The sequence below is a fragment of the Lutra lutra genome, chromosome 15, assembly GCF_902655055.1.
Source record: "Lutra lutra chromosome 15, mLutLut1.2, whole genome shotgun sequence".
NCBI lineage: Eukaryota > Metazoa > Chordata > Mammalia > Carnivora > Mustelidae > Lutra > Lutra lutra.
Window position 1 is genome coordinate 1,687,749 of NC_062292.1, and position 27,661 is coordinate 1,715,409.

Sequence of the window (27,661 nt, forward strand, 5' to 3'; positions counted from 1 at the left end):
AAAATTGGATGCATAATTATTACTCTTTTTTTTAAAGAACACGAGAAAGTAAGGCTACCCTATTTCTTAGTTTGCCACAGTTACTCAAATTCAAAGTTGTCATAAATGGGATTTTGTATAAGGCCTTGAACCAGGCTTGTTTAAGAGGTCATGCCTCAGCTCCATGAAACGTTCTACTGCGATCTCTTTTTTAATAATAGAAACTAAGAACAGAAATCTGTTCTTTTTTTAAACAATAATAGAAACTAAGACTAGAAATCTGTTCCTTTCTTGGGTTCTTTCAAGCTAGAAATGCTAAAATAATTTAGAAGTAAAGGAATCTAGAGCTCATTTATTGTTCAATTTGTTGCATGGACTACAAGATGGTATAACATAATACAACACTGCGAGAGAAAAAATTTATTTTGTTTAGTGTTAAAAAAAAAAAAAAGAAATTCACTGTCAGTATCGCCAAAAGATAAAAAGGATTTCCATAATTTAGAGTGTGACCAAAGCATAGGCCATAAGAAATGATATATAAAATTTTGAGAATAGCAGCTTCCAAATGAAGTGTTTAATAGATACTCTCAGTTATAATGATCAGTAAAACGAAATGCTTTGGCTTCTGACATATACAGGTGGCTCTGTAGTTGTTTAGAATGCTTTGCCTCCAGTCGGAGCTGTCTAGTTCTTTCTCTGACAGCTTGTTGCTCTGCTAGTTTTTCAATCCGTTTCCTTCGCAGCCATCTGTAGAAAGAGATATGATCAGATCTGGTGAGTATCAACGTGAATACTCTTTACATAAAGCTACTGCCGTAGACTATTAAAGGAAGTTGAATTTCTTTACATTGAAATGCTGCAGTCACAAAAAAATTATTAAAGTACTAATGAAAATTTCAGGTTTATCCCGTGGGCTCACATAAGAAAACATACTCACATTTGCAATCAAATACTTAAAACTAAGTTTGTCTTAAAAATGAGACTGCCAACTAAAAAAAATTGAATTTTGAATAATGGACACAATATTTTACATGTGCTATAGGCCCTATTCTTTTTTAAAATAGGATTTTCTAAGCAAACACGTATTTGATAGATTCCAACTAACATATTTTTTGCAACTAACTGTATTCCAAAACATGACTCAATTAGGTTAAGAATCCCAGCATGCAGAAATGTTGCCTTCCTCTTGTTGGTAGGGACACTACCAACAATGCTTTTTAGTGCATAAAACAGTTCTTCCTTAAAATGGAAATATAAGCCTAAGCATAAAAAAAAAGTCCAAAAAAGTGAAGGAAGAATCCACATTCAAACAAATTTAAATTTATAAACCTTGCTTAGGTAAAATAACTCAAGTAACTGTACACACACATAAGAAAGCGCGTGCAGTGCATCCGTGTCTGTATCCATTGTTCTCAGAAATGACCCGAAACAACTAAGCATGTCAGAAGAGAAGATACTTAAGCATCATAAGCCGATGTTGTGGCCCTGAACTGGACATGATTTGAGTAGACTGACCCTAGTCACTGAGAGGTTTGTTGAAAGTATCATTATGGTACTAGATGAGATATTAGATGAGATTATTAATAAAAATAAGATTACAGAATAGTATACAATATCTCAATTTACATTTCAAAACTACAATGTAGAGAGAACTATGTAAAAGATATGGACTAAGGTACTGACAGTGATTGCTAGGTGATGAAAATGTGACTTTATCCCCAGCCATTTCCACAATGGACACTCATTGCTTCTCTTATAATAGTTATATGTTTTGTTTTTTTTTTTAAGGATGAAAGAAGTAAAGAAACAAAGAAAAAAATAGGAAAGAAAGGAACTTAAAGCAACTGGGTTCAATATTCTCTACCTCTCCCAAGGATTGCTGGCAAAATTACGAAGCCAGGTCTGTTTCCTCACAATTAGCCAGGTAACGGAAAGTCTCAACCAGGTAACTGAAAAGGTCAGCTTTGCCTTAAATTACCAGTGTCTGCTCAAATCTCTCTTTCAGTTTGGTCAATACAGATCTTCCTTCTCAGCCTAACTTTCTTTATAGACGAATATTTCTTGGGAAATGAGACTCTCTATTCAGTTTTTCTGAGGAGTATGTAGGAGTAGCTATACGCTATCTTTGGCCCATTTCTCTAAAAAATGAACAAAATAACTAACAAATAGATGGTAGGCTATCAAAGGTTATCACAATGGTAAAATATAAAATGATGTTGTTATTGAAAATATCTTGAAGAAAGAATGGCATATAGATAGTATGCAAATTATGGAGCAAAAGAATTTTCTCACATAGTTTTGAAAGTGTGGATTTAAAATTGATCAGATATGTAATATCAGAGATAAATTTTTTGTGGGATTTATTTTCAACCTTTATTGACTACCAAGGTCTCTGCAAGGACTGTGAAGAGGTCTCTGCAAGGACTGTGAAGAGAGGGGAAATTTGCCCGGCCTGTGACTTACTGTTTGAAGGCCCGCTCACGGCCCTCTGTTCCTTGAAGGAAGAATAAGCATTCCTCTTGCTTTCGTAGTTCTTCTGTCTTTCTTTCTTTCAACTGTTCTTCATGCTTTTTTTTAAGCCATAATCGAAAAGCTTGCTGTGGATCTCTGTTTTCCTGCTGATTACAAAAACAAGCTTTGTTTAAATAAACCAAAATTATTTTTGAGGCCCTGCCTATAGGACCCTACAAGGATACATGTTCCACTCATCAATTTTTCACTCCCTGCACTCCTAGTAGCCAAACAAAACAGATCGCCCTTGAATCAGCAGCACTGATGGAACTCTGCCAGAAAATCCAACACTGAATTCATTGCCATTTGTCATCTTTCAAAACTTATTGAGGCAATCAATAAATGAAGAAGGTTTTTGCAGTGATTTGCAAACTTTTCAACGAGCAGCTCTTTGAAAAAATAATTTTTTACAGTGGCACAAAAAAATAAAACAGGGTTGAAGAAAGGTTGGGACAGATAATATGAATGGAGTCAAGGTCTTTGTAATGATTCCTGAAGGAGTTCCCTGGATTGCAGTCTGACAACTTATGATCCAATACTCTGTTATTCATCCTTTCTTTTAAATTCCACCCTTGTTTTTATTTTATTTATTTATTTATTTGAGAGAGAGAGAGGTCACAAGGAGGCAGAGAGGCAGGCAGAAAGAGAGGAGGAAGTAGGCTCCCCACTGAGCAGAGAGCCCGACTTGGGCCTCGATCCCAGGACCCTGAGATCATGACCCAAGCCGAAAGCAGAGGCTCAACCCACTGAGCCACCCAGGCACCCTCTACCCTTGTTTTTAACTTCTAAGAGCATCTAAAAGTTAAGATGCCAAGCCCCTCTCCAAATTATAATTACTCTCATGGAAGGTGGCCATAAGGATTTGCAGTCATAAAAATTTTCTCATAACAGCCATGATGATTTTGTCATAAGTCAAAGCTGGTTGGAGTAGCTTATTTTATGGTTCCTCAAACATCATGATGGATACTATCTTCAGGGAATTTTCAAAAGTTGAAAGAGCTCTTATTTGGGAGAATAAAGAGAGCAAAAGGACAGATTTGGGGCTAGGGGAAAGCATGCCTCATTAATTGGATGCCTGGCCAAAACAGAAAGGAAAGTATGCACTCATTTAATACTTTTCCCAAACAGGGGCACCTGGGTGGCTCAGTGGGTTAAGCCTCTGCCTTCAGCTTGGGTCATGATCCTGGGGTCCTGGGATCGAGCCCCTCATTGGGCTCTCTGCTCCACAGGGAGCCTGCCTCCACCTCTCTCTCTGCCTTGCCTCTCTGCCTACTTGTGATCTCTGTCTGTCAAGTAAATAAATAGAATCTTTAAAAAAAAAAATACTTTTCCCAAACAGAAACTCGATGATAGAGAGGACCATTTCCTATATCTTGCATTTTCCTTTTTTTTTTTAAGATTTTATTTATTTGAGAGAGAGAGAGAGACAGAGATAGCAAGTGAGAGAGAGAGAGCATGATGGGGGAGGAGCAGGAGAAGCAGGCTCCCAGTGGGGCTCGATCCCAGAACCCTGGGATCATGACCTGAGCCGAAGGCATATGCTTAACTGACTGAGCCACCCAGGTGCCCCTATACTTTCCTTTATCTATTACTCACATTGCCAAGCATGTTCCAGTTTAATTTATATAATTTACGTAATCTACGATATTTGATGTACAATGCTGAAGCCTGTGAAGATAACCCATTGCTGAATACCTAGAAGTCTGGGAATGGCCCGAGATGACCAAAAAGTGTTCATTCTGGAATTATAGATCAAAAGAGGCAAGGATTCAGGGGTGAACAGGGTTGCCTGGATCTGTTTCTTTACTGATTCAGCAGATATTTACAATTACAGAGTATCTACTACAGTGTATCTACAGGCATGTAGATTGCATCAGTGGGGGGAAAAAAAACAAGTTTCTCTCTCTCATATATTCTGTGACTGCACTGTCCAGTAGAGTGACCAACAGAGGGACCACTAGCCACATGTAGCTATTTAAACGAAGTTAAAAATTCAGTACCTCAGTCATATTAGCTACATTTCATGGCTTAAGAGCTTAAGAGCCACACTGTGGCTAGTGACTACTTCATTGGACAGTGCAGATATAGAGCATCTCCATCATCCCAGAAAGTTGTACTGGAACTTCCATTCATGAGTCCCACAAGATGGTAGCAATCAAATGAGATCTTCACGGGCACAGGAATACCTGCCTGCAGATATACATCTGGACCCAGTGCAGATAGAACAGGAAAAAAACACCCATCTCCCAGTTTCTTGTTGGAAGGGGCTTAACCACATACCTTTCCAGCTGTGCCAGAGGGTCTGGCTTCCATATAGCCTGCAAAAATACACTACCTCGCAAAGATGTCCAGCAGAAATGAGAAGAAATAAGAGCTTTTCAGATGAACAAAAGCCAAAAGTATTTATCACCACTCAACCAGCCTTATGAGAAATGTTGTAATGAAAGAAAAGGATGCTAAATTAGTAGCAAAAAGTATATGAAAGTATAAAACTCACTGGCAAAAATAAATATAAAGTTAATATCAGAACACCCGAATGTAATGGTGGTAGGTAAATCACTCATAACTCTGGCATGAAGGTTACAACTACAACAGACTGTTACAAGTACAAGGTCTCATTGCAATCAGAAAGCAAACACTTGCAGTAGATACACCAAAGGTAAAGAGCGAGAATCAAAGCGTAACTACAGAAAACCATCACAAAAGGGAAGAATGAGAGTGGACTGAGGGGCAAAGTAACTACAAAACAACAAGACTACATTTAACAAAGTATTTCCACACCGATCAATGACTACTGTAACGCAAATGGCCTAGAGCTGAATGGATAGAAAGCAAGTCCCAATTACATGCTGCCCAAAGAGACTAAATTCCGCTCTGGGACACACAGAAACTGAAATCAAAGAGGTGGAAAAAGATATTCCATGTAAATGGAAGCTTAAAAAGAACAGGGGTAACTATGCTTATATCAGACAAAATAAACTTAAATTAAGCCAAAACAGAAACTTGTATGGTATTGCCATAAAAAAACAGATGCATAGATTAATGGAACAGAAGAGAGAGCTCAGAAATAACCTCATGTGTACATGGTAAACTAATTTTTAACAAAGTTATCAAAAAAAAAAAAGGGAAAAGGATAGTCTCTTCAATTAATGGATTTGGGAAAACTGGATTACCACATGCAAAAGAATGGACCTCTACCATACACTCTAGAAAAAAACATCTCAAAATATATTAAAGACTTGAGTGTAACCTGAACGACTCCTAAAAGGAAACATTAGAATAAACTCTTTGATATTGTTCTTAGAAATATTTTTTTTGGATTTGACAGCAAAGGCAACATAAACAAAAATAAGTAAAAGACAAACGAAAGGTTCTGCTTAGCAAAGGAAACCTTCAACAAGATGAAAAGACAACCTATGGAATGGGAGAAAATATGTGTAAACCACATATCCAATAAGACAACATGAAAAGATCATCAGTATCACTAATCATCAAGGAAATGCACATCAAAATGACCATGAGCTACTGTTAAGATAGGTATTATCAAAAAAGAGAGAGGAAGGAAGGAAAGAAGGTAGGCAGGCAGGGAGGGAGGTGAGTAGGAAGAAAGGGAGAAGGGATGGAGGGAAGGAAGGGGAGAAGTAGATGGCAAGGGAGGGAGGGAGGGAAGGAAGGAAGCTGAACTCCTGGAAAAAGACAGTAAGAGTAGTGGTTACCAGGGCCTGAGGGGTGGGAGAGAGAGAGGTTGGTAAAAAGGGTACAAACTTGCTGTTTTAAGATGAAAAATGTCTAAGGATCTAATGTTTAACATGGTGACTATAAATGATAATACCGTATTATATAATTGAAATTTGCCAAGAGAGTAGAACTTAATCTTTCTACCAAAAGAAAAAAAGGAGTAAATATGTGAGGTGATGGACATGTTAATCAATGTAATGGGGAGAATCCTTTCACTATGTATATGTGTATCAAATTACAATGTTGTACACTTCAAATATCTTAAAAATTTTCAATTATACCTCAATAAAGCTAAAAAAGAAAAAGACTTAGATCACACACACAAAAATGTAAAATTAAACAAAACAACCTAAATTCTATGAATGGGCTTAATAGTAAACAGGATGCAGCAGAAAAAAGTATCAATGCCCAAAGGCAGATCAACAGAAATTATGCAAACTGAAGAAAAATAATTTTAACTTTTTAATTTTAATTTTAACAAAACCTTAATAACATGTGAAATAATAGCAAATCTTCTAATGTATGTGAAATTGGGCTTCCAGAATAAAAAGAGCAAGAAAATGGAGCAAAAAAAAAAAAAAAAAGAAAATTGTAAAAATAATGGCAAAAATTTCCCAAATTTGGTACAAACATCAACCTACAGATCTGAGAAGCTCAGGAAAGCCCAAGCTAGGCGAATTCAAAGAAAAGCATATGATATATTATTCATATAAAAAAACATTGAAATCCAAAGCCAGAAAAAGTTTATAGCAGCTACAGAAAAAAAGGACGTTACATACAAGAAAGCAATGATAAGAATTACAGCTGACTTTCTTTCTTTTTTTTTTTTTTTTAAGATTGTATCCATTTATTTGACAGAGATCACAAGTAGGCAGAGAGGCAGGCAGAGAGAAAGAGGAAGGAAAGGAGGCTCCTCGCTGAGCAGAGAGCCGGATGCGGGGCTGGATGCCAGAACCCTGGGATCACAACCTGAGCCGAAGGCAGAGGCCTTAACCCAGTGAGCCACCCAGGCGCCCCTACAGTTGACTTTCTTTTTTTTTTTTTTTAAGATTTTATTTATTTATTTATTTGACAGATCACAAGTAGGCAGAGAGAGAGAGAGAGAGAAGCAGGCTCTGCACTGAGCAGAGAGCCCGATGCGGGGCTCGATCCCAGGACCCTGGGATCATGACCTGAGCTGAAGGCAGAGGCTTTAACCCACTGAGCCACCCAGGCGCCCTACAGTTGACTTTCTAACCAGGAACAATGGGTGTCAGAAAATCACTGACACTAAAACACCATCTTTAAACTGCTGAAAGAAAAAAAAAAAAACTGTCAGCCCCAAAATCCATATCCACTAAAAATAAATCCTTCAAAATATATACTTCTGGGGGCACCTGGGTGGCTCATGGGGTTAAAGCCTCTGCCTTTAGCTCAGGTCATGATCCCAGGGTCCTGGGATCAAGCCCCTGCTGCATCATCATCATCATCATCATCATCATCATCATCGGGTTCTCTGCTCAGCTGGGAGCCTGCTTCCCCCTCTCTCTCTGCCTGCCTCTCTGCCTGCTTGTGATCTCTGTCAAATAAATGAATAAAATCTTTAGATCTCATTGCGGGGCTCAATCCCAGGACCCTGGGATCATGACCTGAGCTGAAGGCAAAGGCTTCAACCCAGTGAGCCACCCAGGCACCCCTGAATGAAGTCTTTAAAAAAAAAAAAAAAAAAAAAAAATATATATATATATATATATATATATACACACACACACACATACATACATAAATACTTCTGATACATTCAGGGGATAAATATTATAATCCTTAGAGCAGTGATTTAAAAAATAATTCAGAGGCATAGTTTTTAAATAAGAAAATAAAAGGGAATATTTTTTAAATACTTGATTAATCCAATAAGAAGGCAGAAAAAGTTGAGTAATGGATCTAAAAAGAAATGGAACAAATAGAAAATCAAGCAGTAAACTTAAAACCGACCATATCAATAATCACAATTAAATACAAATTCTGGATTGGGAAGATACAACTATATGCCGTTCGCACAGGTAAGTCTTTAGAGATGGATAAAAACAAGCTTTAAAAGGGATATGACGATGCAGATGTTAAGTATAAGAAAGCTGGTTCGGCAACCAAAGTAGACTTCAGGATAATGTGAAAATGTCATTCACCAGTGAGACAGAGAGTCCTAAATGTATATACATTTAAAACAGATGAAGCCAGGGATGCCTGGGTGGCTCAGTTGGTTAAGCAGCTGCCTTTGGCTCAGGTCATGATCCCAGCGTCCTGGGATCGAGTCCCACATCGGGCTCCTTGCTTGGCAGGGAGCCTGCTTCTCCCTCTGCCTCTGCCTGCCATTCTGTCTGCCTGTGCTCGCTCGCTCTCCTCTCTCTCTGACAAATAAATAAAATCTTTAAAAAAAAAAAAAAAAAAAAAAACAGGGGGCACCTGGGTGGCTCAGTGGTTAAGCCTCTGCCTTTGGCTCAGGTCATGATCTCAGGGTCCTGGGATCGAGTCCCGCATCGGGCTTTCCCCTCTGCAGGGAGCCTGCTTCTTCCTCTCTCTCTCTCTCTGCTTGCCTCTCTGCCCGCTTGTGATCTCTCTCTGTCAAATAAATAAAATCTTAAAAAAAAAAAAAAAAAAGATGAAGCCAAACCAAAAAGAAAATAGACCCATACATGGTGATAGTTAGAAGGTTTAACCCCAATTTCCCAGTAATTCATAGACCATATAGGGGAAAACCCCAAGGCCACAAAAGATTTAAGCTGCACTATCAAGCGACTCTACCCACTGACATAAATAAAACACTAAACCGAATGCAGAATGCAAAGCGTATGGCGGTGTCCATGTAGAGCTCACCTAGATAAACGGACCAGTAAGCGTACACGTGTGCTTATGTCGGTCTATACAGGTAGCGCGCACGTGCGTGTACATACACACGCACGCACGCACGCACGCACGCGCACACACACACTGGAGCTACCTCACCCACCAGGAGAAGCAGAGCTCACAGCAAAGGTGAAAGACATTTCTAACTGTCCCCTAAAATGGCAGTAAAAATTCAATCACCTAAAAAGTTGTTCTAATCCCGTGTAAAATGGGTCGTTCCGGAATGTGTATATTCTGAAGACATGACCCAGAAACTGACTCGCAGGACCCAGACGCACGACGTCCCCAGAATAGCCAGCGAAGCACATCATCCCAACGCGCTAAGGAGCCCAGTCACCAACTGCCCGATTCCACCGTTGCTCAGCTTCAGCGGTAGACAAGATTCACAAAAGTTCCTCCGAATACTATTTATTTTTTATGTAATTTCTCATTAAGGTTAATTTTTGAGACAGACTTCAAATAAAGCAAAAATAGGAAATAAAAATTCCAAAGGGACACGTAGAACCATCTAACCACCTTCTAACCTGAGAGTGTTTGGGAAAGACTCCGCCGGTGCGGTCCGTGTCTTCACACAACACAACTCCCAGTGTTCGCTCTAGTCTCCAAGCAGAAGACCACACGACACACCACACCACACCACACCACACCGAGGCACACGTCTGTTTCACAAGGACCCGAGGAAAGTGCTGTGCGGGCCGGACGCCCGAGGCCCGCAGGCACCGCAGGAACCTCCGCGTAACTCACGGCCGAGCTCCTCGCGTCACGGGGACACGCGCTCTGCCGACGCGACAGCAGTGCGGCCTGCTCCCCCCTCGCAAGCCCGAACTCCCCGCCTCCCTCGAAATCCTTCCGACTTACTCCTTGTCATTCCCCTTCAAGGACACAAAACCTCCCGAAAACCCCTTCTCCCAGGCTCTCTGGCTTGAGCCGCCTCTTCCCCAAACCCTGGCTCTGCCCCGCGCCGCGCCTGTCCCTGCCCCAACCGGCTGTGCGCTTCCCGCCGCACCGCCGACGCGCACGCGCAGGAGGGGAGCCCCGCGCGGCCTCCACCCCCACACGCCCCAGCGCTGCTCCAGCCTCGCGCGGTCGGCACCCGGGCGACCTGGCGCCGCGACTGCAGCGACCTGTGGTGGGGCGGCTCGGTGTCCCCTCCAGCCTCGTCCCAAGCAATAGAACTACACGGAGAAGCTCGCAGATCCTTATTTTCTCGTCGTCTGGGGCGCTCTCCACGGCCCCCGCCACATCCCGCAAAGCACGTGTCTTCCACGTCCCTAATCCCCGCGTTCTCCACACGAAGCGGCAAACACATCTCTCCAGTCAGTTTTCCACGTCTTCCCCCGGGTGACCCGCAGGCGCCTCAGACTGCACGTGAAGAGCTGACAGGGCCGTCGCCGCGCACCATCCTCTGCCGGGCAGTGGGCGCCGCCGCCACCACCCGCGAAGGGGCGGAGGTGAGAACCCGCTGTGGCGTCCCCGGGCCTCACACGCCTGAGTCCTGACGAACCCTTCCATCCGACGGCAAGACGCGCGCGAATCCGCTCCCGTCCCCGCCTCCCTCTCCGCTGTCACAGACCCCAGCCAAGTCACCGGGCGCCGTCACCTCACGCACAACCCTGTCTGCCGTCCGGCCGCTCTCCCCGCGCCCACTCGCCGCCGTCCATCCGCCCCGCCGCGGCAGCGTCACTGGCGCCTCACTGCTGGGTCGGGACCACCAAGGCGGCTTCCCGCGGGAGCTCCCGGTTCCCGCGCGCCCCACGGCCGCGTCAGGGCGCCGCCTCCGTCTCGGGCGTCCTCACGGCTTCTCCTGACCTGAAACGAGCTCCTCTCAGTCCTGCCCACGCTTCCCCCTCCGTTCACCAGCGGAGAACAAGCTTCCCGGAATGACCCGGCTGCCCCGATGTCCCCCACTGCGAGCTGTCACCGCTGCCTTCGGCTCGGCGCGCCCGTCCCTGCCGCATCACCAAGTTCTCTTCCGCGCGTTCCCTCCGGCCCGCACCGGCCGAGCCCGCGCAACGCGGCGCCGCGCGGCTCGCTCCGTCGTCCGCGCGCGAGCACCTGCCGCAGAGCCCGTGGCTGGAGCCCGCGCCGCCCGGGACCGACTCCTAAACCGGCGCTTCCTTAGTTCTAACGACGTGTTTGTCCTGCACCGCGGCCGCCCGGCGCAGTCGTCTGTGAACCTTCTATCCAGAGCCTCCGCCCGGTTTTCTGTCAGAAAATTCCAAAAGTTTCGCTTTAATAATAAACTAAGAGTAACAGTAACAATTCTGACACCTTTAAAACATCCTCACCAGCTTTCAGTGGAAATTGCATTAAATACAAATTTAGAGGAACTCAAGTCTTCGGAGCATTTAGTCAACCCATGCAGGAGTATCGTATTTGTTTCCATTTGCCAAAGAACTCCTATATTTATAACAGTTATCCCACCCACCCAGAAATAGCATATTTGTTTTCATTTACCAAAGTCATCTTTTTTGTCCTTTGCAAAGCGGTATTGTACTCTCCACAGAGATCAGACATATTCTTGTTCAGCTCGAAGTATTTTACATATTCCTGTATTCCTTCTCTTTTTATATTTCTCTACGAGGTTTTTGCTATAGGAAGACTATAAATTTCTCATGTTTATAACGTAAATATCCACTCTGAATACTTATACGTCTCTTCCTTTTCACCTTAGTAAGCTGGCTAGAACTCTCAGAACGAAGCTATTTAACACGGAGTGGAGACTTACTTGTTTCTAACTTCAATAGGTTTACCTACTAAAATACCTACAGTATTTCCTAAAATACTACTTATACTGTTTTTTTAATATTTTATTAGGAATTTTAAAAATGAATTGTACTAAAAAGAAATACTTTTCTCTTTTAAGATAACCATATATTCTCTTTTTATCTACTATTGATGTGATGGATTTTATTAATGGGTTTGTTATTACTTATCCGTAATTTCCTTCCTAAAATAAGCCCTACTTGGTTATAGTATACTGTTATCTGACAACACAGTTGCACTCAGATTTCTCAACGTTTTCTCTATTAGTTTATGGCTTTTGTGTCTTGCCTCAAAAGGCATCACCCATCTCAAGATTTTAAAAGCTAAAAACTTCTATAAATGGCATCATAGGCAACATAAAAAATATACTGTCAGTGTAGGAAAATGTATTTATGACATATATAATAACAAAGGATTATAATCTCTAATATACAATGCAAGAAGAAAAAATCGAGAAAAAAGAAAAGGCTACAACAGGAAATTCACAGAATATACACATGTCCACACGTACTCATGTATATTACTAATCTGAAGAAAAATCAAGAAGATAAATCACGTACAGTGTTAGTCGGGATGTGGTAAATATCTACTCTTACTTTTGAAGGGACTGGAAATTGACACACCTTTTGGGAGGTTAATTTTTGCACATTTAACCAAAAATTTCACCTGAACGTCCAGCAAGTCATAAACTCCACTCTTAAGAAACTCTCCTGCAGAATGAACGTGTTCACTACCGCACTGTTAATGAGCAGAACAATAGCGGAACCACACGAAATATCCACAGTTGAGGATGTAATTAATAAATTAAGGTATCTCTGAACAGAATACTATGCAGCTATTTGGGTCTTTTTTTTAAAAGATTTTATTTCTTTATGTATTTATTGAGAGAGAGCAAGCATGTAAGGGGGGGGAGCAGAGGGAGAGGGAGAGAATCTCAAGCAGACTCCCCACGGAGAGAGGAGGGGAGATGTGAGGCTCAGTCTCACGACCCTGAGATCATGACCTGAGCCCATGTTCAAAATCAAGAGTCGGACACTTAACTGACGGAGCTACCCAGGCACCTCATACTTTGCAGCTAGTTGAAAAGAAATATCTAAATGTAATGATGTAGAAATATATCTTTTAGCACATAATAGATTATAGCACATAATAGATTTTTGACATGTGAAATTATAAATATAAATAAGACTTGGAAGCCTTGCACCACACTGCAAAAAGTGGTTGTCACTGGGAGATGAGCCTGGATAGGGGATAGGATTAAATTTTGTTTTTTCTTTATATGCTTTTTAGAAAAGATGGTAGGGATATGGATTTTTTTGTTTTCTCCTTGGTTTTCTGTTTCACAATTTTAAAAATTAAATAATTTTGCATCTTTGCTAGTTTTTTTTTTTAAGATTTTATTTATTTGACAAAGAGACAGAGAGAGGGAACACAAGCATCAGGAGAGAGAGAGGGAGAAGCAGACTCCCCACTGAGCAGGGAGCTGGATCCCAGGACTCTGGGATCATGACCTGAGCTAAAGGCAGCCGCTTAGTGACTGAACCACCCAGGCACCTCTCTTTGTTAGTTTTCATGTAAGATTTGCATATATCTATTCTTTTTTAAAAGAATTTTTTTAGTATAGCTGACATACAGTGTTACATTAGTTTCAGGTGTGTAACTGTGATTCACCATCTCTGAGCTCACCACAAGTGTAGCCACCATCTATCTCTGTACAACACTACTGTAATACCACTGACTATATTCTCTGTGCTGTGCCTTTCATTCCCATGATTTATTCATTCCATAACAGGAAGCCTGCACCTCCCACTCCTCTTCACTGATTTTACCCAACACTCTACTCTCCCACCCTTCTGGCAACCATCACTTTGTTCTCTGTATTTATAGATGTAATTTTCTTTTTTGTTTATTCTTTGTTTTTTCAGACTTTATGTATGACTGAAACCATATGGTATCTCTCTTTTCTCCTTCTGTCTATATGTGTTCTTAAGTAAGACCATTCTGTAGGGTTTGTAGGTGTGTGCATGTGTGTGTGTGCTTTCTTTGTCTTATTTTGAGTATCAAAGTTTATACTATCCTAAAAAACATATTGATAGTTTTCCATTTTCTGTGCTATAAAAGTGTGAATAAAATAGTAATCATTTGACTTCCACGAGACTTCTTAGAATTTAATTGTAAAGTCATCTCTATGGTACATCTTTTGCAAGAGTTGTTCTTGGACCACTTTTTCTACTTTTTCTATAGGTTCCTATTCTAATATTCACATTCCCTTCTGTAAATAAATTCAACTTTCATATCTGTATACTTATTTTTCATAGAGAAGTTTCACTTACTCTACTATTCATGTTTTCGATTTGCTTTGCTTGCTGAATTCTCCTCATTTCTAGGACCTGCTCTCTTTTCTTTTGCAACCATGCTTTAAATACCATGTCATTCTCTTTTTTCTTTTCTTTCTCTTCTTCTATTTTTCGTTGTTCTTCCTGGTGGAAAGAATATCAAAAGACATTCATGAAAGGTGAATAAAATTGTATATGAGTTATCAGAATAAAGAGATATATTTTGAGATCTGAAATTAGCATTCTCTGCTCCTAAAACTTTCCATCTAAAAATTGGGCTTCTCTAAAAAAAAAAATAGGGGGGACTCTAATTTGCTTAGGAATAAAATGAAGATGTACCAGATAAATTAAACTGTAGGGGTAAATTCTACAACTACATAGAGGTACAATAGATGCATGCTGTTGAGGAACTCCTTGAATCTCACCTTCACTTCCTAATTTACTTTTGGAATTAAACCTCTTAAATTGCAGCCATGCAAAAGGAAAAAAAAAAAGCCACCACACTCTAGAAGCACCATATGCTTCCATAAATGTTTGAAACATTTTTTTGTTATTGTTAAATTTGTTAATTGTGATAAATGGCATTGTGGTTATGAAAGAAAATGCTACAATCATTTAGAAATATATATAAAAATGTACAAGTAAGCAAGGATGTGCTGCCTAGGGCTTACTTTAAAAATACATCAGCCAAGAAGCAGAGGGGATGGAGTATATATGCCAAAATCTAAATGACTTTTAAATCTGGGTGATGGGGACATAGGGATTAACTGTACCTTTATATGTGTTTGAATTTATTATAATGTTTGAAGTTATTTTTCAACTAGTGTATATTTACAAAATAACTTTTTTGCTATCAGAAAAATATTTAGATAGTTAACTACAGAACAAATGAATTTTTATATGAATTATTCAACTAATGTTATAAAAGGGAGTTTCTTGAAGAGAGGTACATAAATCAGTTATAGAGAGCTATAAAATAGTTACTAGAAGCAAAGCAGCATGTCACAGTGGAAATCGCACTAAGTTAAAAGTGAGGAGATCTGAGATACAATCATACTACCATCATACTATGTCAACTTGGGCAAACCACCTACTTCAGTATTCTCATCTACGAAATGGAGTGATATTAATGAGCTCTTAAGTACCTTTCAATACCAAAATTTTATCACTTAAATCACTGAATTATACATAAATCCAATTATCTTCAAATGATGGAATTCAGAGTTCTTTCCTTACATTTTTGACAACATAGCAAGTCTTTCTAATGCCTTCTAATTGAACAAAATGTAAGAAAGAATAGAAAAATTCTACCCAATTATTGGGGGCACCAGGTGGTGGGTATTGTAGAGGGCACGGATTGCATGGAGCACTGGGTGTGGTGCAAAAATAATGAATACTGTTATGCTGAAAAAAATAAAAAAATAAAAAAAATTAAAAAAAGAAAAATTCTACCCAATTAACAGCATAGAATGTCTTAAAATACTTATATACTCTGGTGATCATCTCCTTTTTTAAAAAATGTATATACATACATGAATAAAAATGAGGATTTCTATTTTAAAAACCTATATACTATTTTCTAAGCCCTAAAAAAACATAAAATGTTAATTTACCAAAGTTAAATTTTACATTTATTTGTACATTTCTTTTTATAAAAAGGACCTTGGATACTGTGAAAAGTGAAATAAAATCAATTCACTTACATCAAGGTATTTTATTTATTTTTTTTTAAAGATTTTATTTATTTATTTGACAGAGAGAGAGATCACAAGTAGACAGAGAGGCAGGCAGAGAGAGAGAGAGAGGGAAGCAGGCTCCCTGCTGAGCAGAGAGCCCGATGCGGGACTCGATCCCAGGACCCTGAGATCATGACCTGAGCCGAAGGCAGCGGCTTAACCCACTGAGCCACCCAGGCGCCCCACATCAAGGTATTTTAAAATGGAGCCAGTGGCCGTTAGGATGTGGCCCTTATTTCAAGTCCCCACTTGGTGTAATCACCAACTTTTGAGCAAAGCCAAACTACCAACATAACAAGGATTCTACCAGTACTTACAGTGTGCTACAGTAACAGACTGCTTCTTCGTGACAGCCTTAGCAACCAATTATGTGTAGCCAAGATTAGTTTTCTGCTGTCAACACCAAACAAAATTCTTTGTAAATAATGTATACAAGCATTCCTTTTTGCCTTTAAAACCCTTGACTTTTTGTTCCCTAGTGGATACAATTTGAGTTAGTGTGCTCCCCAAGACGCACCAAATCATTGCTTCCCAAATGGCATTTCTGAGAACTCAAATAAATGCATTTGCTTTATTTCAGTTCAACCTCTTTTCTCATTGACAGTACTTTGTATAAATATAGACAGTATGGTGTGATGATTATATTTCTGAGAAACATTAAACGTATCACACAGAATTATCAGCAAAGTGTAGACAATGCAGTTGCCAACAGGAACAATGAAATGATGCACTTAGAATACGTAGAGGATAGCAGCCCAACCCAGCAAATATTTTGTTGGGCATAAACAAGGAAAGCCTTCCCCTGAAACCAACTAAGAAATATTTAAAAGCCTTAGGATTTACATACAGTCTTGAGCGAGTATATAAATAATAAAAACCGTGCCTTGAACAAGTACATAAGCAAAGGAAAATTCAGTTCTAAGGATCCTGATAGGAGAAAATGCATCCCAGCACCAAGAGCAAGAGTACACCCAGCAGAGAGAATCAAAATAAAAACAAAACTATTTATGAGTCCCGGCAGTTAATAAAAACAAAACTATTTATGAGTCCCGGCAGTTAAAGATTACTTAGTTCATTAGTGAAAAGACACTGAAATTATATACAGCCTCTCAGATAACATCTATAGAAATATGCAAATGCACTCATACACGTATGTGGGTATATAGCAACCTTATATAGTTCAGTCATTCTCAAATATTAGTTTGAATTATCACAAGTTTTATATTAGCAGACCCCTTGAAGTACTGTTATATGCCTCAAGCAAGTAAACTGAATCTGCCTGTTACAGTTCAAATAGTAGTGACCAAGTAAGTTAACTTTCAGTGTACATTTTTCGATTCCTGCCTGAGTGCTCTATAGCCTACATACTCCTACTAACTTTGTTTTTCACCTTTTTCTGGTAATATGGATTCCTTATTTACATGCCAGATATTTCCCTGATAATCCCTACATAATTCCTACACCATTTCCTAATAGATGCCAAGAAAACAGATTTTGACTCCAACTTTCCTATAAAAAAGGTTGAGTGATTTTGGTGAAGTTAATTAAACTTTTAAACTATAGTTGTCTTATCTGTAAAAGGATCTTTAAGGATTCTTCTAATTGTAAAATTCTATTTACCTGTGATTCTACTAAGGTTTGGCATTTACAGTCATTTTGTGGTTCAGCTTAATATCATTAGGTATCCAGTAAAAAAGGGAATTGGGGCACTGATTTAAGTAATTTAGAGAAAATTTACTAACATATTTAGTACCTGGAATTTTCATTAATAAAATAGAATTTCATTTAATAGCTACAAAAAAAGATTCAAAATGAAGTATGCATTGCCAAGAAAGTCACTCAAAATAGAATTGAAAGGACACTGAAGTAGGACAATGCAGGTCTCCTGGTTCAATGCTCAGAACAAAGGGAACTTTTGACTCTTGTCAATTGCATCCCAAACTCCTTCCTTCTACTTTGGACTGAAATAGAGATAATATAACTATCTAGCAGCTAAACAGCCAACTGTGTATTAAACTGCCAGTTTACACTATCTTTCAGAACAAGTTTTTGTGATGTTCAGTCTTTATGAGCCTGCACTCCCTGATGACAAGTCAAAGCACTTTTCATTTTCGTTGACTCTGTGTTTCTGGGGTTGTGATTCCCAACACTCAATAAGTGCTCTGTTTGTCTCACAGCCTCTTCTTGACCAACATTACTTGGCATAGTTGGTAGGATCCAAAGAGCCTGAACTCTGTCTCTGATGCTGCCACAGATTTGAGGAAGGTACCAAGAGTCCCTTGCAGTCTGATGTAGCCTTGGTGGCTTCAACTCACAATCATAAATCCTCTTGGTCCTGTACCCGCACCGTGGTCAAGGCTCAGGCCTTTACTTGGGTGTCCTCCGTTGCTGGCTTCCATCCTCACTCATTTTTGCAGGGAGGATCTATCTTCACTCATTTCGACTGGAGTATTTGGGTTTCAGGTTCTTGGGAAGTACTCAATTATGGGAAATCCTCCTGCAAAGGAGCTTCTAATAATTAGCCCCCTGCTGTAACCTTATGTTAAGGAATATGGCCCTTCTTGCTGTGAACTTTTGCCCCATTGGATCAAATTACCCAGAATGATTTAGAACTTCATTGGCCAAAATGGGCACTTCGGATATCCTAAAATTAGTTTATTTGCAAGCACAACTGGAAAAGGGTTACAAAGGCAATCAAATGGGATGCCTACTTCAGTTGGTACCTAGGAATTTTTAAATATAATCAAGATTCTAAAAATCTTCTCTTTACAAAATGCCATTCCTCAATTGACTGAAGCAAACAAACAAGTTTACAAAGACCCACCCTCTGTCTCAGGCACATTGTGTTCCCTTCCTCCTCCTCCTTGTCTCTGGGCTTTGCAACAGCCATCCTGCACCAAGATCCTGCCTTTGGAGCCATCTTCCTTTCCCTCTGCACCATCTTCATTTCCTCTGTACCCTCCTCCCCTTCCTCATTCCAATCTTCTCGCCAGAATTGTGGGGACAGCTCTAAAACAATCTTCACGGCACACAAATAAAGATCCTCAGTAACAAACTCTGGTCATCATAGCAGTTAACCTAGTCCATCTGCAGGAACACAATTAAGAATCAACGATTCTTTTGAGTTTTGTACCTGAATCATGGCATGAATTTTAAGATGACATTATAAGGTTTCTGTTTCTCTCTGTCCATATGTCACATGCATCTCCATATGCACATTACAGTGATATACTTTCTCCCTCTGACGGCATTGCCAAGTTACTTTATAAAAGACTCCATTTAATTGGCCTTTTAAAGATAATGAAGTGCTTACAAAAATGAAGTATTCCAAAAATTCCAAGAAATACAAAAAACACTAATCCAAATATTTTTCAAGTTCACATGATCTGAAACAGTCTCGATAAATAAATGCTAGTTTAGTAGAGAACAAACTGATGGCTAGTGGGGGGTGTGGGGGGGGTGGATTAAACAGGTGAAGGAATTAAGGACTGCACTTGTGAGAAGCACAGGCTGTTGCATGGAAGTGTTGAATCAATGTATTGGACACCTGAAACTAATATTATATGGTAGGTTAACTAAATGGAATTCGAATAAAAGCCTTAGTAAGGGCGCCTGGGTGGTGTAGTCAGTTAAGCATTGGGCTCTTGGTTTCAGCTCAGGTCATGATCTCCAGGTCTGGGATGGACCCCCACAGTGGGCTCCACGCTCAGTGCCGGATCTGCTTGAGGATTCTCTCTCTACCTCTCCCTCTGCCCCTCCCCCATTCTCACTCTCTCTCTCAAATAAATAAATCTTAAAAAAAAAAAAAACAACTTTATAAAAAGGGGAACATGGGTGGCTCAGTCAGTCGAGGGTCCAACCCTTGATTTTGGCTCAGGTCATGAACTCAGGGTCATGAGATTTCAAGCCCGAGTGTGGAGCCTGCTTAGGATTCTCTCTCAAACTCCCTCTCCCTATGCCCCTCCCTCTGCACACACGCATGTGCTTGGGGGGGGCACACGTGTGCACTCTTTCTCCCTCTTAAAACAAAAAATTAAGTAAAAATTTTAAAAAATAAAATAAATGCTAGTTTAAGCTTGCTAGTTTAATAAAAACAAGAATGTCTTCAGAGTTATCAGCATTAGACATAATGGAGATACACAATTTTTTTCTACCTGGGTTTACTTAATCATAACATCTCGGGCTATTCTTTCAAAACCTGTCAATAAAAGAAATAATTTAAGATGATGATTAGCGATTTAATGTTCTAATCCAAGTATAACAGCTAAAAGAAAGCAATTTAAATAAATTTAAATGAGATTATGTTAAACTAGATAACAGATATTCACTGCCCATTTAGATCATTTCCAAATAATACAACATATTGAGATATTGATTGCTAAACCTAAGTTTATTTAGTTTTGGCTTTTAAATTTTTTACAGAGAGACCAAAATATGTAATATTTAGGCCTATTTAATACATAAATTTTTTGCCAAAAAAATTAAAATAACTATGAGGGGGGAATATATTTCTAGAAATTATGAAATGATGAAACAAATAAATATATAAATTTTCCAGTCCACAATTGTTTATTTCTTAGGTTTTACTAGGAATTAAGAATTCTAAGGGTTGGGGCACCTGGGTGGCTCAATCATTAAGCATCTGCCTTCGGCTCAGGTCATGATCCCAAAATCCTGGGATTGAGCCCCGCAGCCAGCTCCTTGCTCAGTGGGAAGCCTGCTTCTCCCTCTCCCACTCCCCCTGCTTATGTTCCCTGTCTCACTGTGTCTCTCTGTGTCAAATAAATAAATAAAATCTTAAAAAAAAATTCTAAGGGTTAAAAATTCTAATTAGTATTTATGAAAATAAAATTACTAAAATTCAGCAAGGAAGAAAATGACTGTGAAAAGCAGGCAAGGAAAGTAGGGTGTGTGTTTTTAGTAAAAGAAGGTATGGGAAATGGAAATGCATTTTGTTGAGGGAAATGAAAGTGATTTTGTCCTAAAGCTAGTTATTTCAGAAAGAGAAGGAGCAACAGACAAACTAAAATAGGCACAGAGGTTTATAGGAAAGAAATCTTGGAAAAGGAATTTTATGTGCGATCAAGCTGGCTAAGACTAAAATCAATTTATTTAAAGTTCCATTTCAAAATGAAAGAAATATGAGGGGCACCTGGGTGGCTCAGTGGGTTGAGGCCTCTGCCTTCGGCTCAGGTCGTGATCTCAGGGTCCTGGGATCGAGTCCCGCATCAGGCTCTCTGCTCGGTGGGGAGCCTGCTTCCCCCCTCTCTCTGCTTGCCTCTCTGCCTACTTGGGATTTCTGTCTGCCAAATAAATAAAATATTTTTTAAAAATGAAAGAAATGTGAAAAGTACACTAGTTCAAGATTTTGGTTTTCTCTGTTAAAAGGACAAAATTTTCTCAAATTGTTGGCCTGTTCTTCGTAACAGATTGTACAAAAAGTTTCTTTACTTCTAAGTAGTCTGCCTAGGAAACAGATTCTGTTTTGTCTTTATCACATCTTTGATTACTTGGGAAAGCTGAGTCTTCTCGGAGAAGAACAGCTAAGGTTTTTGTAGCATGTATGATCTTCTGTATTTGTCCTGAAGATTATTTTGGTTAAATGGATTATTAAATATGGTTTTATAATTTTCTGTGATCCTATTGGGTTAAGTGTCCAAACCTTTTGACATTTTTAATAAACTCCCCAAAGTCAACTTCTAAAATGAGGTATTTTTGATCTGGAAAATTCCAGAGAACCTAATAGGCTTACTTGATATGTTAAATCACATGGAAAGCATTGTCAAATAAAAAATAATACTATACTTTCTTCCTATAACATCTGTATAGGTATGCATTGTTCTAAAAATTGTGTGAAATCCATAGAAATCTGAGTATTTCCTGATAATAATGTGATCAATCACCATTTTAAAATGTATGTCACAAAAATAAGCAACTCCCATTGCAAACTCCACTATCATACTCATCATACTCAGCATCTGTCTTCCAGTATATTAACTTTTTATGAAACCCTCTTGCTGTCTTCCCCAAATGTCATTATTGCATATTATCATTCTCTAAACCCTGCTACTCTGTTACCTTTACCTTCTGATGACAGGGACATCTTCCCTTACCATCTAGGCTCTTTGATTTATGGCAGTTGGATTTTGTCCATCTGCTACCAACTCAATGCAACTATGTTTTGTAATGGTTTGTATGTTTTCTCACCAAACAAAAGCCTTTCGTAGTCATAGAGCTACAGCCCCGGCTCTATGGTAAATATTATTGGAGAAAATAACTCCAAACTGGGGAATACCCTCAGAACTTCACAATGACTGAGGGAGCCATTTCACAGGACAAATATTACAGGCCATCTGCCACAGCCAGTCAGTATCACAACACTTTCATTGCATATACCATCCCTAATACTCTGGCACTGTAGGACAAACACAAATGGAATAAAGACAATTGACAATTGACAAAACTTACTAAATATTTATTTTTTAAAAACATTTTTTTAAGATTTTATTTATTTATTTGAGAGAGTGAGAGAGAACACGAGGGGAGAAGGTCAGAGGGAGAAGCAGACTCCCCATGGAGCTGGGAGCCCTATGCGGGACTCAATCCTGGGACTCCGGGATTATGACCTGAGCTGAAGGCATTTGCTTAACTAACTGAGCCACCCAGATGCCCATAATTTACTACTAATCTTTCAATATGCTTTGGTCTATAGCCCTTCCCTTGGTATTATTAACCTAAGATCCACTCCATTTGGTAAACACTACTTGTCTCCCTTGGAAATCATTACCAGAACACCTGTGAGGATGACCAAGGGATGTATGAACCTGCCCTACTGAAAGGAAATGTCCTAATCTATCACGAAGACCTTATCAAGGTCTTTGGAAATAATACCAGCCTCACAGAGCAATCCTTCCGCAGCACACTCACAGGAGATAAAGATCTTTAATATCATAATCTCGCACCTGGAGATTTGTTTCCTGGAAATGTCACCTTCACAAGGATGCCCTGCAGCCTGACTGGAAAGGGCCATATCAGGTATTGTTAACTAACCCCTGTGCTATTAAATTTAAAGGCACTGACCTGTGGATTAACATTTCTCATTAAAAAAAAAAAAAAAAAGGCATCTTCACCTGACTGGACATCCCACTGAAGATCTCAAACAAAAAATATCCAGACCCACACAAAATCAACAATCTGGACAAGAAGCACTTGGTACCTGAAGTAGAGAGACAGCTTTCCTGAGTCATGACCGAGCTTGTATAAACTCACCAAAGACTCCTACTAATGCTTAATGTTCACGAAATATTTGGAATAATTCTTGTAGTAGGCATTTTAGCACTCTTGTTAATCCTATTTGTACCCAGTGATTTTGGACTACTTGAGTCTGTTTGATTGTTTTCAAAACATTAAATACTTTCTGATCCTGCTTATTATTACCCAAATTCGAGGAACTAAATGGTAGACAAATGCCATAATTCAAATAACCCAAGCCATAGCAAGTTTTATCTGGTAACCTTTCCGGCTGAATGTCTTTCTCAGCCCACTATGGAAGACCAGGAGACTCTTGGTCATCTCATTTATAACTTCACCCTTCTCCCTAACTTCACTATCCACCAGATTGCCCCCTCTGATCTCACCGATCAAGTTAAAATAGTTTTGCCTCCCAGAAAAGGAAATCCCCTTTGCTTCACTTGAACCACCCAAAATACCAGGGAAAAATATTTCTAGTTGTCCAACAATTTATCAAGAGCTATAAGCCTCCTATATTTGACTCTTGTGGACATGCCAAAGCACAAATAAAAAGTGTAAGTGTTCTCCAATAGGCCTTTCTAGCCGCAATACCACACTTGCAAAAGGTTCTTTCAGCTGATACCCAAAACACATCCTCTTTCTGTCTGCTCAAATGAAACAGACCCCTGCTTTCTCCTCGATGCCCTCTGTACCAAAAAATGAGTCCATAAATAACCAGACCTAAGCAGAGACACTTTGCACTCCTACGGGACACAGTTTTGTCTGCACTTACAGGGGAGAATCTTGGCATCTGCTGCCTACACAGCTGAAGAATGGCAGGACAGTGTCTCCTGGGATATCTAACTTCCCCTTTTTCTGTCCTTAACTCGATTACTAAAGGAGACCACACAGGAACTAAGCATAGAGCTAAGAAGTCTTTCCCCTAAAGTCTTTGCCCTAAAAGAACTGAAAGAAAATGGCCATCCAGACCCACCCTAAACTCCTCTGAATATAAAGATAATAGGTGTGGACTTTCTTAAGGCGTGGTCTCCCATGAGAGATAAACCCTAGTGAGGGTCCCAATTAAGGAGGATCTTCAGTTGCTGGCTGGAGTGAGGACATGATCAGAAACCTTTCTTGGACCATCAGCAGAATTGCCAGGTCCACTCCCTGAGCCGTTAAAGCCAAAGGAAGTCCTTGGATACTCTACCTCATGTTGTCCCCGGTAAGAGCACAGCATTAGCTTATTTGCTTGAGACTTCTTGCTGTACATGGGTAGAACTTCCCATCAGTAGAACTAAGATTTTTAAGCTTGCTGAATCTCGAATCCCATCCTCTAAAACCTCTGGTTAGATTTCGGACTCTCGGATATCCTTAGTTGGCTCCTGACCAGAATGGGGACCATTTTAAGATCTGGGCTACAAATTATCATACTTCTCATTGCTTTAATTTGTTCTATATTCATTATCATCACACCATCAATGCTTTTCACGGCCAGTGTGCCAAAGCCTGTCAGAACTCAGAGGGTGTTCGTTCAAAGACTCAAAACCATTCATCAGGTCTACCCTTTAAGTGAAAAAAAAAGAGAACCTAACTAAGTTCTAAACCTTATTTCCTCAAATCTCCCCATTACTCAAATGTAGCTGTAAGACTTTCAGCTAGCACGCTTACCGAACAATATCGCGTATCAGCCACTGTGAGACTCTGGCCTCCAGGAGACATGATGGGGCCAAATGGCAGGTTGCCAACCACTCGGACAAAGAAAAGGGGACTGCATGATCATAAAAATTTGTCACTGATGCTTTCTTACCAGAGAGATCTTGATGAGAAGGGGGAAATGTGAAAGAAGATTCAAATGAAGTAAGCATTGCTAAGAGAGCCACTCCAACAGAGCTGAAAGAACACTGAGAGGAGCGCCTGGGTGGCTCAACAGGTTAAACCTCTGCCTTCGGCTCAAGTCATGATCTCAGGGTCCTGGGATCGAGCCCCGCATCAGGCTCTCTGCTCCGCGGGGAGCCTGCTTCCTCCTCTCTCTCTCTGCCTGCCTCTCTGCCTACTTGTGATCTCTCTCGCTCTCTCTCTCTGTCAAATAAATAAATAAATAAAATCTTAAAAAAGAAAGAACACTGAGGAAGTGAGGCCTATGCATGTCTCCTATTTCAGCTCTCATGTTTCAATTCTCAGCCCACCATGAACTTTTGACTTTTATCAGCTGCAACTTGTCCATTGTAACTGCCCCCCAACACCATCACCACCTGGTGCTTCGGACTGAAATAATACCTGTTAGCTACACAGCCAATGTGTATTAGATAGTCAGCTTAAACTCTGCCATCACCCATCCTAAGTCTTTAAAAAGAAGTTGTGTAACCTTGTGGGTTTTTGCCTTTATAGGCCTGTACTCCCTGACTGTTCAGAACACACTTCTGATTGAGGCGGACTCTGTGTCTCCTGGATTGCAATCCCTAAGAGCACAGAAAATGCTGTAGTTACTTCACAGCCTCTTCTTGATCAACAGAACAAAACCATCATCATCATCATCCGGGATTCTATATGGGATTCTATATGGCATTTTGGAAATACTTTGTTAAGATTAGTAGGCTCTATTCTTAATCTAAAACTAAAATCCCTGAAATCAAGGAATTACAGGCATGGAAGATATAGGAAAACACATACACCCATAAATCAAAGAATTATAATCCAAATCCAAATTCGTTGCCTCCCAAATCCCAATAAATTTATGCCTTCATTTTTCCACCTGACATCTGATTTCCACCTTATCACACCAATATTACTTTGAACAGTCACTTTCCTGAGCCCCATCTTTAAAATGAAAGGATCAGATGATGTCCTCCCTGAGATCCCTACCTCTAACGCAAGTTATTCATTACAATGCTTCGTGATCCTTATAAGAAAGGACCAAAATAATTATGGTATTTATCCCATAAAGACACATTCTTAATATTTAACCACTTAATCTAACAGAAAAACAAAACAAGCAAGCAAGTATATCCAATAGTTTGAGGAACCATTCTAATTCCTACGGCATTTCTAAAACACGAAGATACATAGTGCTTTTAATAGGACGCACCCTTATGTCCTCACCTCTCTCTTTAGCTTTTCTCTCTTCAGTTCTAGCCGTTTTTGCAGTTCTTTCTGTCGAGGGGAAAGACAGTATGTTGAGGTCACCGGAGATACATTTGCAGACTGCGTCCTGTGATTAGATTTCCCATTACCCTTACTTCGATCTGAGTTGACAGCAGAGCTCGGGCGTGTCTTGGGGTTGGGCGGTGGCTGAGGGATGTAAGCCAGTGGCTCTTCTGCTGATGAGTGAGCAACAGCATGAATCCTTGCTATAGACTCTTCCTTCTTCACCCCATTGACACTTGAGTTGGAAGATCTGGGGGACAACTGATGAGGTTCATTTTCTGTACTATGAGCATGAATGGGGGGCAAAAACCGCTGACTCTCAAAGTCTTGTAAATTCAGAAGTTCAAACTTTCCATCTCTCTCTACTAGTATTTTCCTATCCTTGTTTTCTTCACAGTTTCCATCAGTTAGTGACAGGAGCACATTTTCCTGTCCAAATTCATTGGAAATACATAACTGTGACAGTTTTCCTGACATACTACTTTCATTTTCAAAATAATTTTTGTGGGTGTCCGTGTCTTCCAGTGGAGGAACTTCCAGATCAATTAACTTGTCTTTGAACTTGAGTTTTCGCTCTCTTTTATCATTCACAGGTTCTTGATTCTGTAGGATCTTGTTGGCTTGTATAATTTTCTCCATAATGTATCTCCTTACTTCCTCATCCTCTTCCTCTTCCAGGTCTCTCTGGCTTTCCACTCTGGATTCTTGGAAAGAGTTTTCACTATCTGAATCTGATATGGGATCCAAAGGTTGAATACTCGGTACAGAAATGAAGTCATTTCTTCTTGGTGAAAGCTCATCCTTCGAAGATTTGTCAAGATCAGAATGTTCGGTGTGTTCTATTTCTGTTTCATTGGCTTTTAATTCTTGGTTAATATTCTCTTCATTCCCACAAGCCATCTAAAAAAAATATGAAGTTCTCTTGAGTAAAAATTGAGACTCTTTGTTCATGAATATGTAGCTAATCCGAAATGAATTTCATATTCATGCAATGTATCTTATGAATGGGAAAATGCACATGCTTATTTTACACTCTGCTCATCATAGTCTAATTCATGTTTATGAGCATCCCAAGGGAAATACACGTGACAACAGCACTTTGGGAGAAATTTAACCCTAAATCTGAATTTGATGTTGCTAAATGCTATATTAATATTTTTTTAAATGTTCATGCTAGTGAATGAAAGGTAATTACAAATAAGTCATTATTATTTCAACATTCTTCCTCTATAAAATTTTCCTCCCTTTAAATTTTAAGAAAAAATTTTTTAATGTTTTCTCCTTATAATATTTGTATTCTTCAAAAAGGTATCTTTCTTTCCAGAATCATTAAAT

The 27,661-nt window shown here is 39.7% G+C and overlaps 1 protein-coding gene across 13 annotated transcripts in view; it reads right to left on the bottom strand.

Annotated features, from left to right (window-relative positions):
* Window positions 1-234: 234 nt before the first annotated feature.
* CCDC181 (coiled-coil domain containing 181) overlaps window positions 235-27,661 on the bottom strand; it is a 56,314-nt gene continuing 28,887 nt past the window's right edge. For 5 of the 13 annotated variants that reach the window (XM_047703751.1, XM_047703753.1, XM_047703750.1 and 2 more), the window contains 5 exons: window positions 26,282-27,226; window positions 18,774-18,968; window positions 14,211-14,357; window positions 2,443-2,597; window positions 235-726 (listed from right to left, as the gene is read on the bottom strand). In XM_047703751.1, the coding sequence (XP_047559707.1) occupies window positions 567-726; window positions 2,443-2,597; window positions 14,211-14,357; window positions 18,774-18,968; window positions 26,282-27,226 (1,602 nt within the window). In that variant the 3' untranslated portion in view covers window positions 235-566. Of the gene's footprint in view, window positions 727-2,442; window positions 2,598-10,920; window positions 11,317-14,210; window positions 14,358-18,773; window positions 18,969-26,281; window positions 27,227-27,661 lie in introns of those variants that run through there. The other 8 variants (XM_047703747.1, XR_007122930.1, XR_007122931.1 and 5 more) reach the window with 8 other exon arrangements.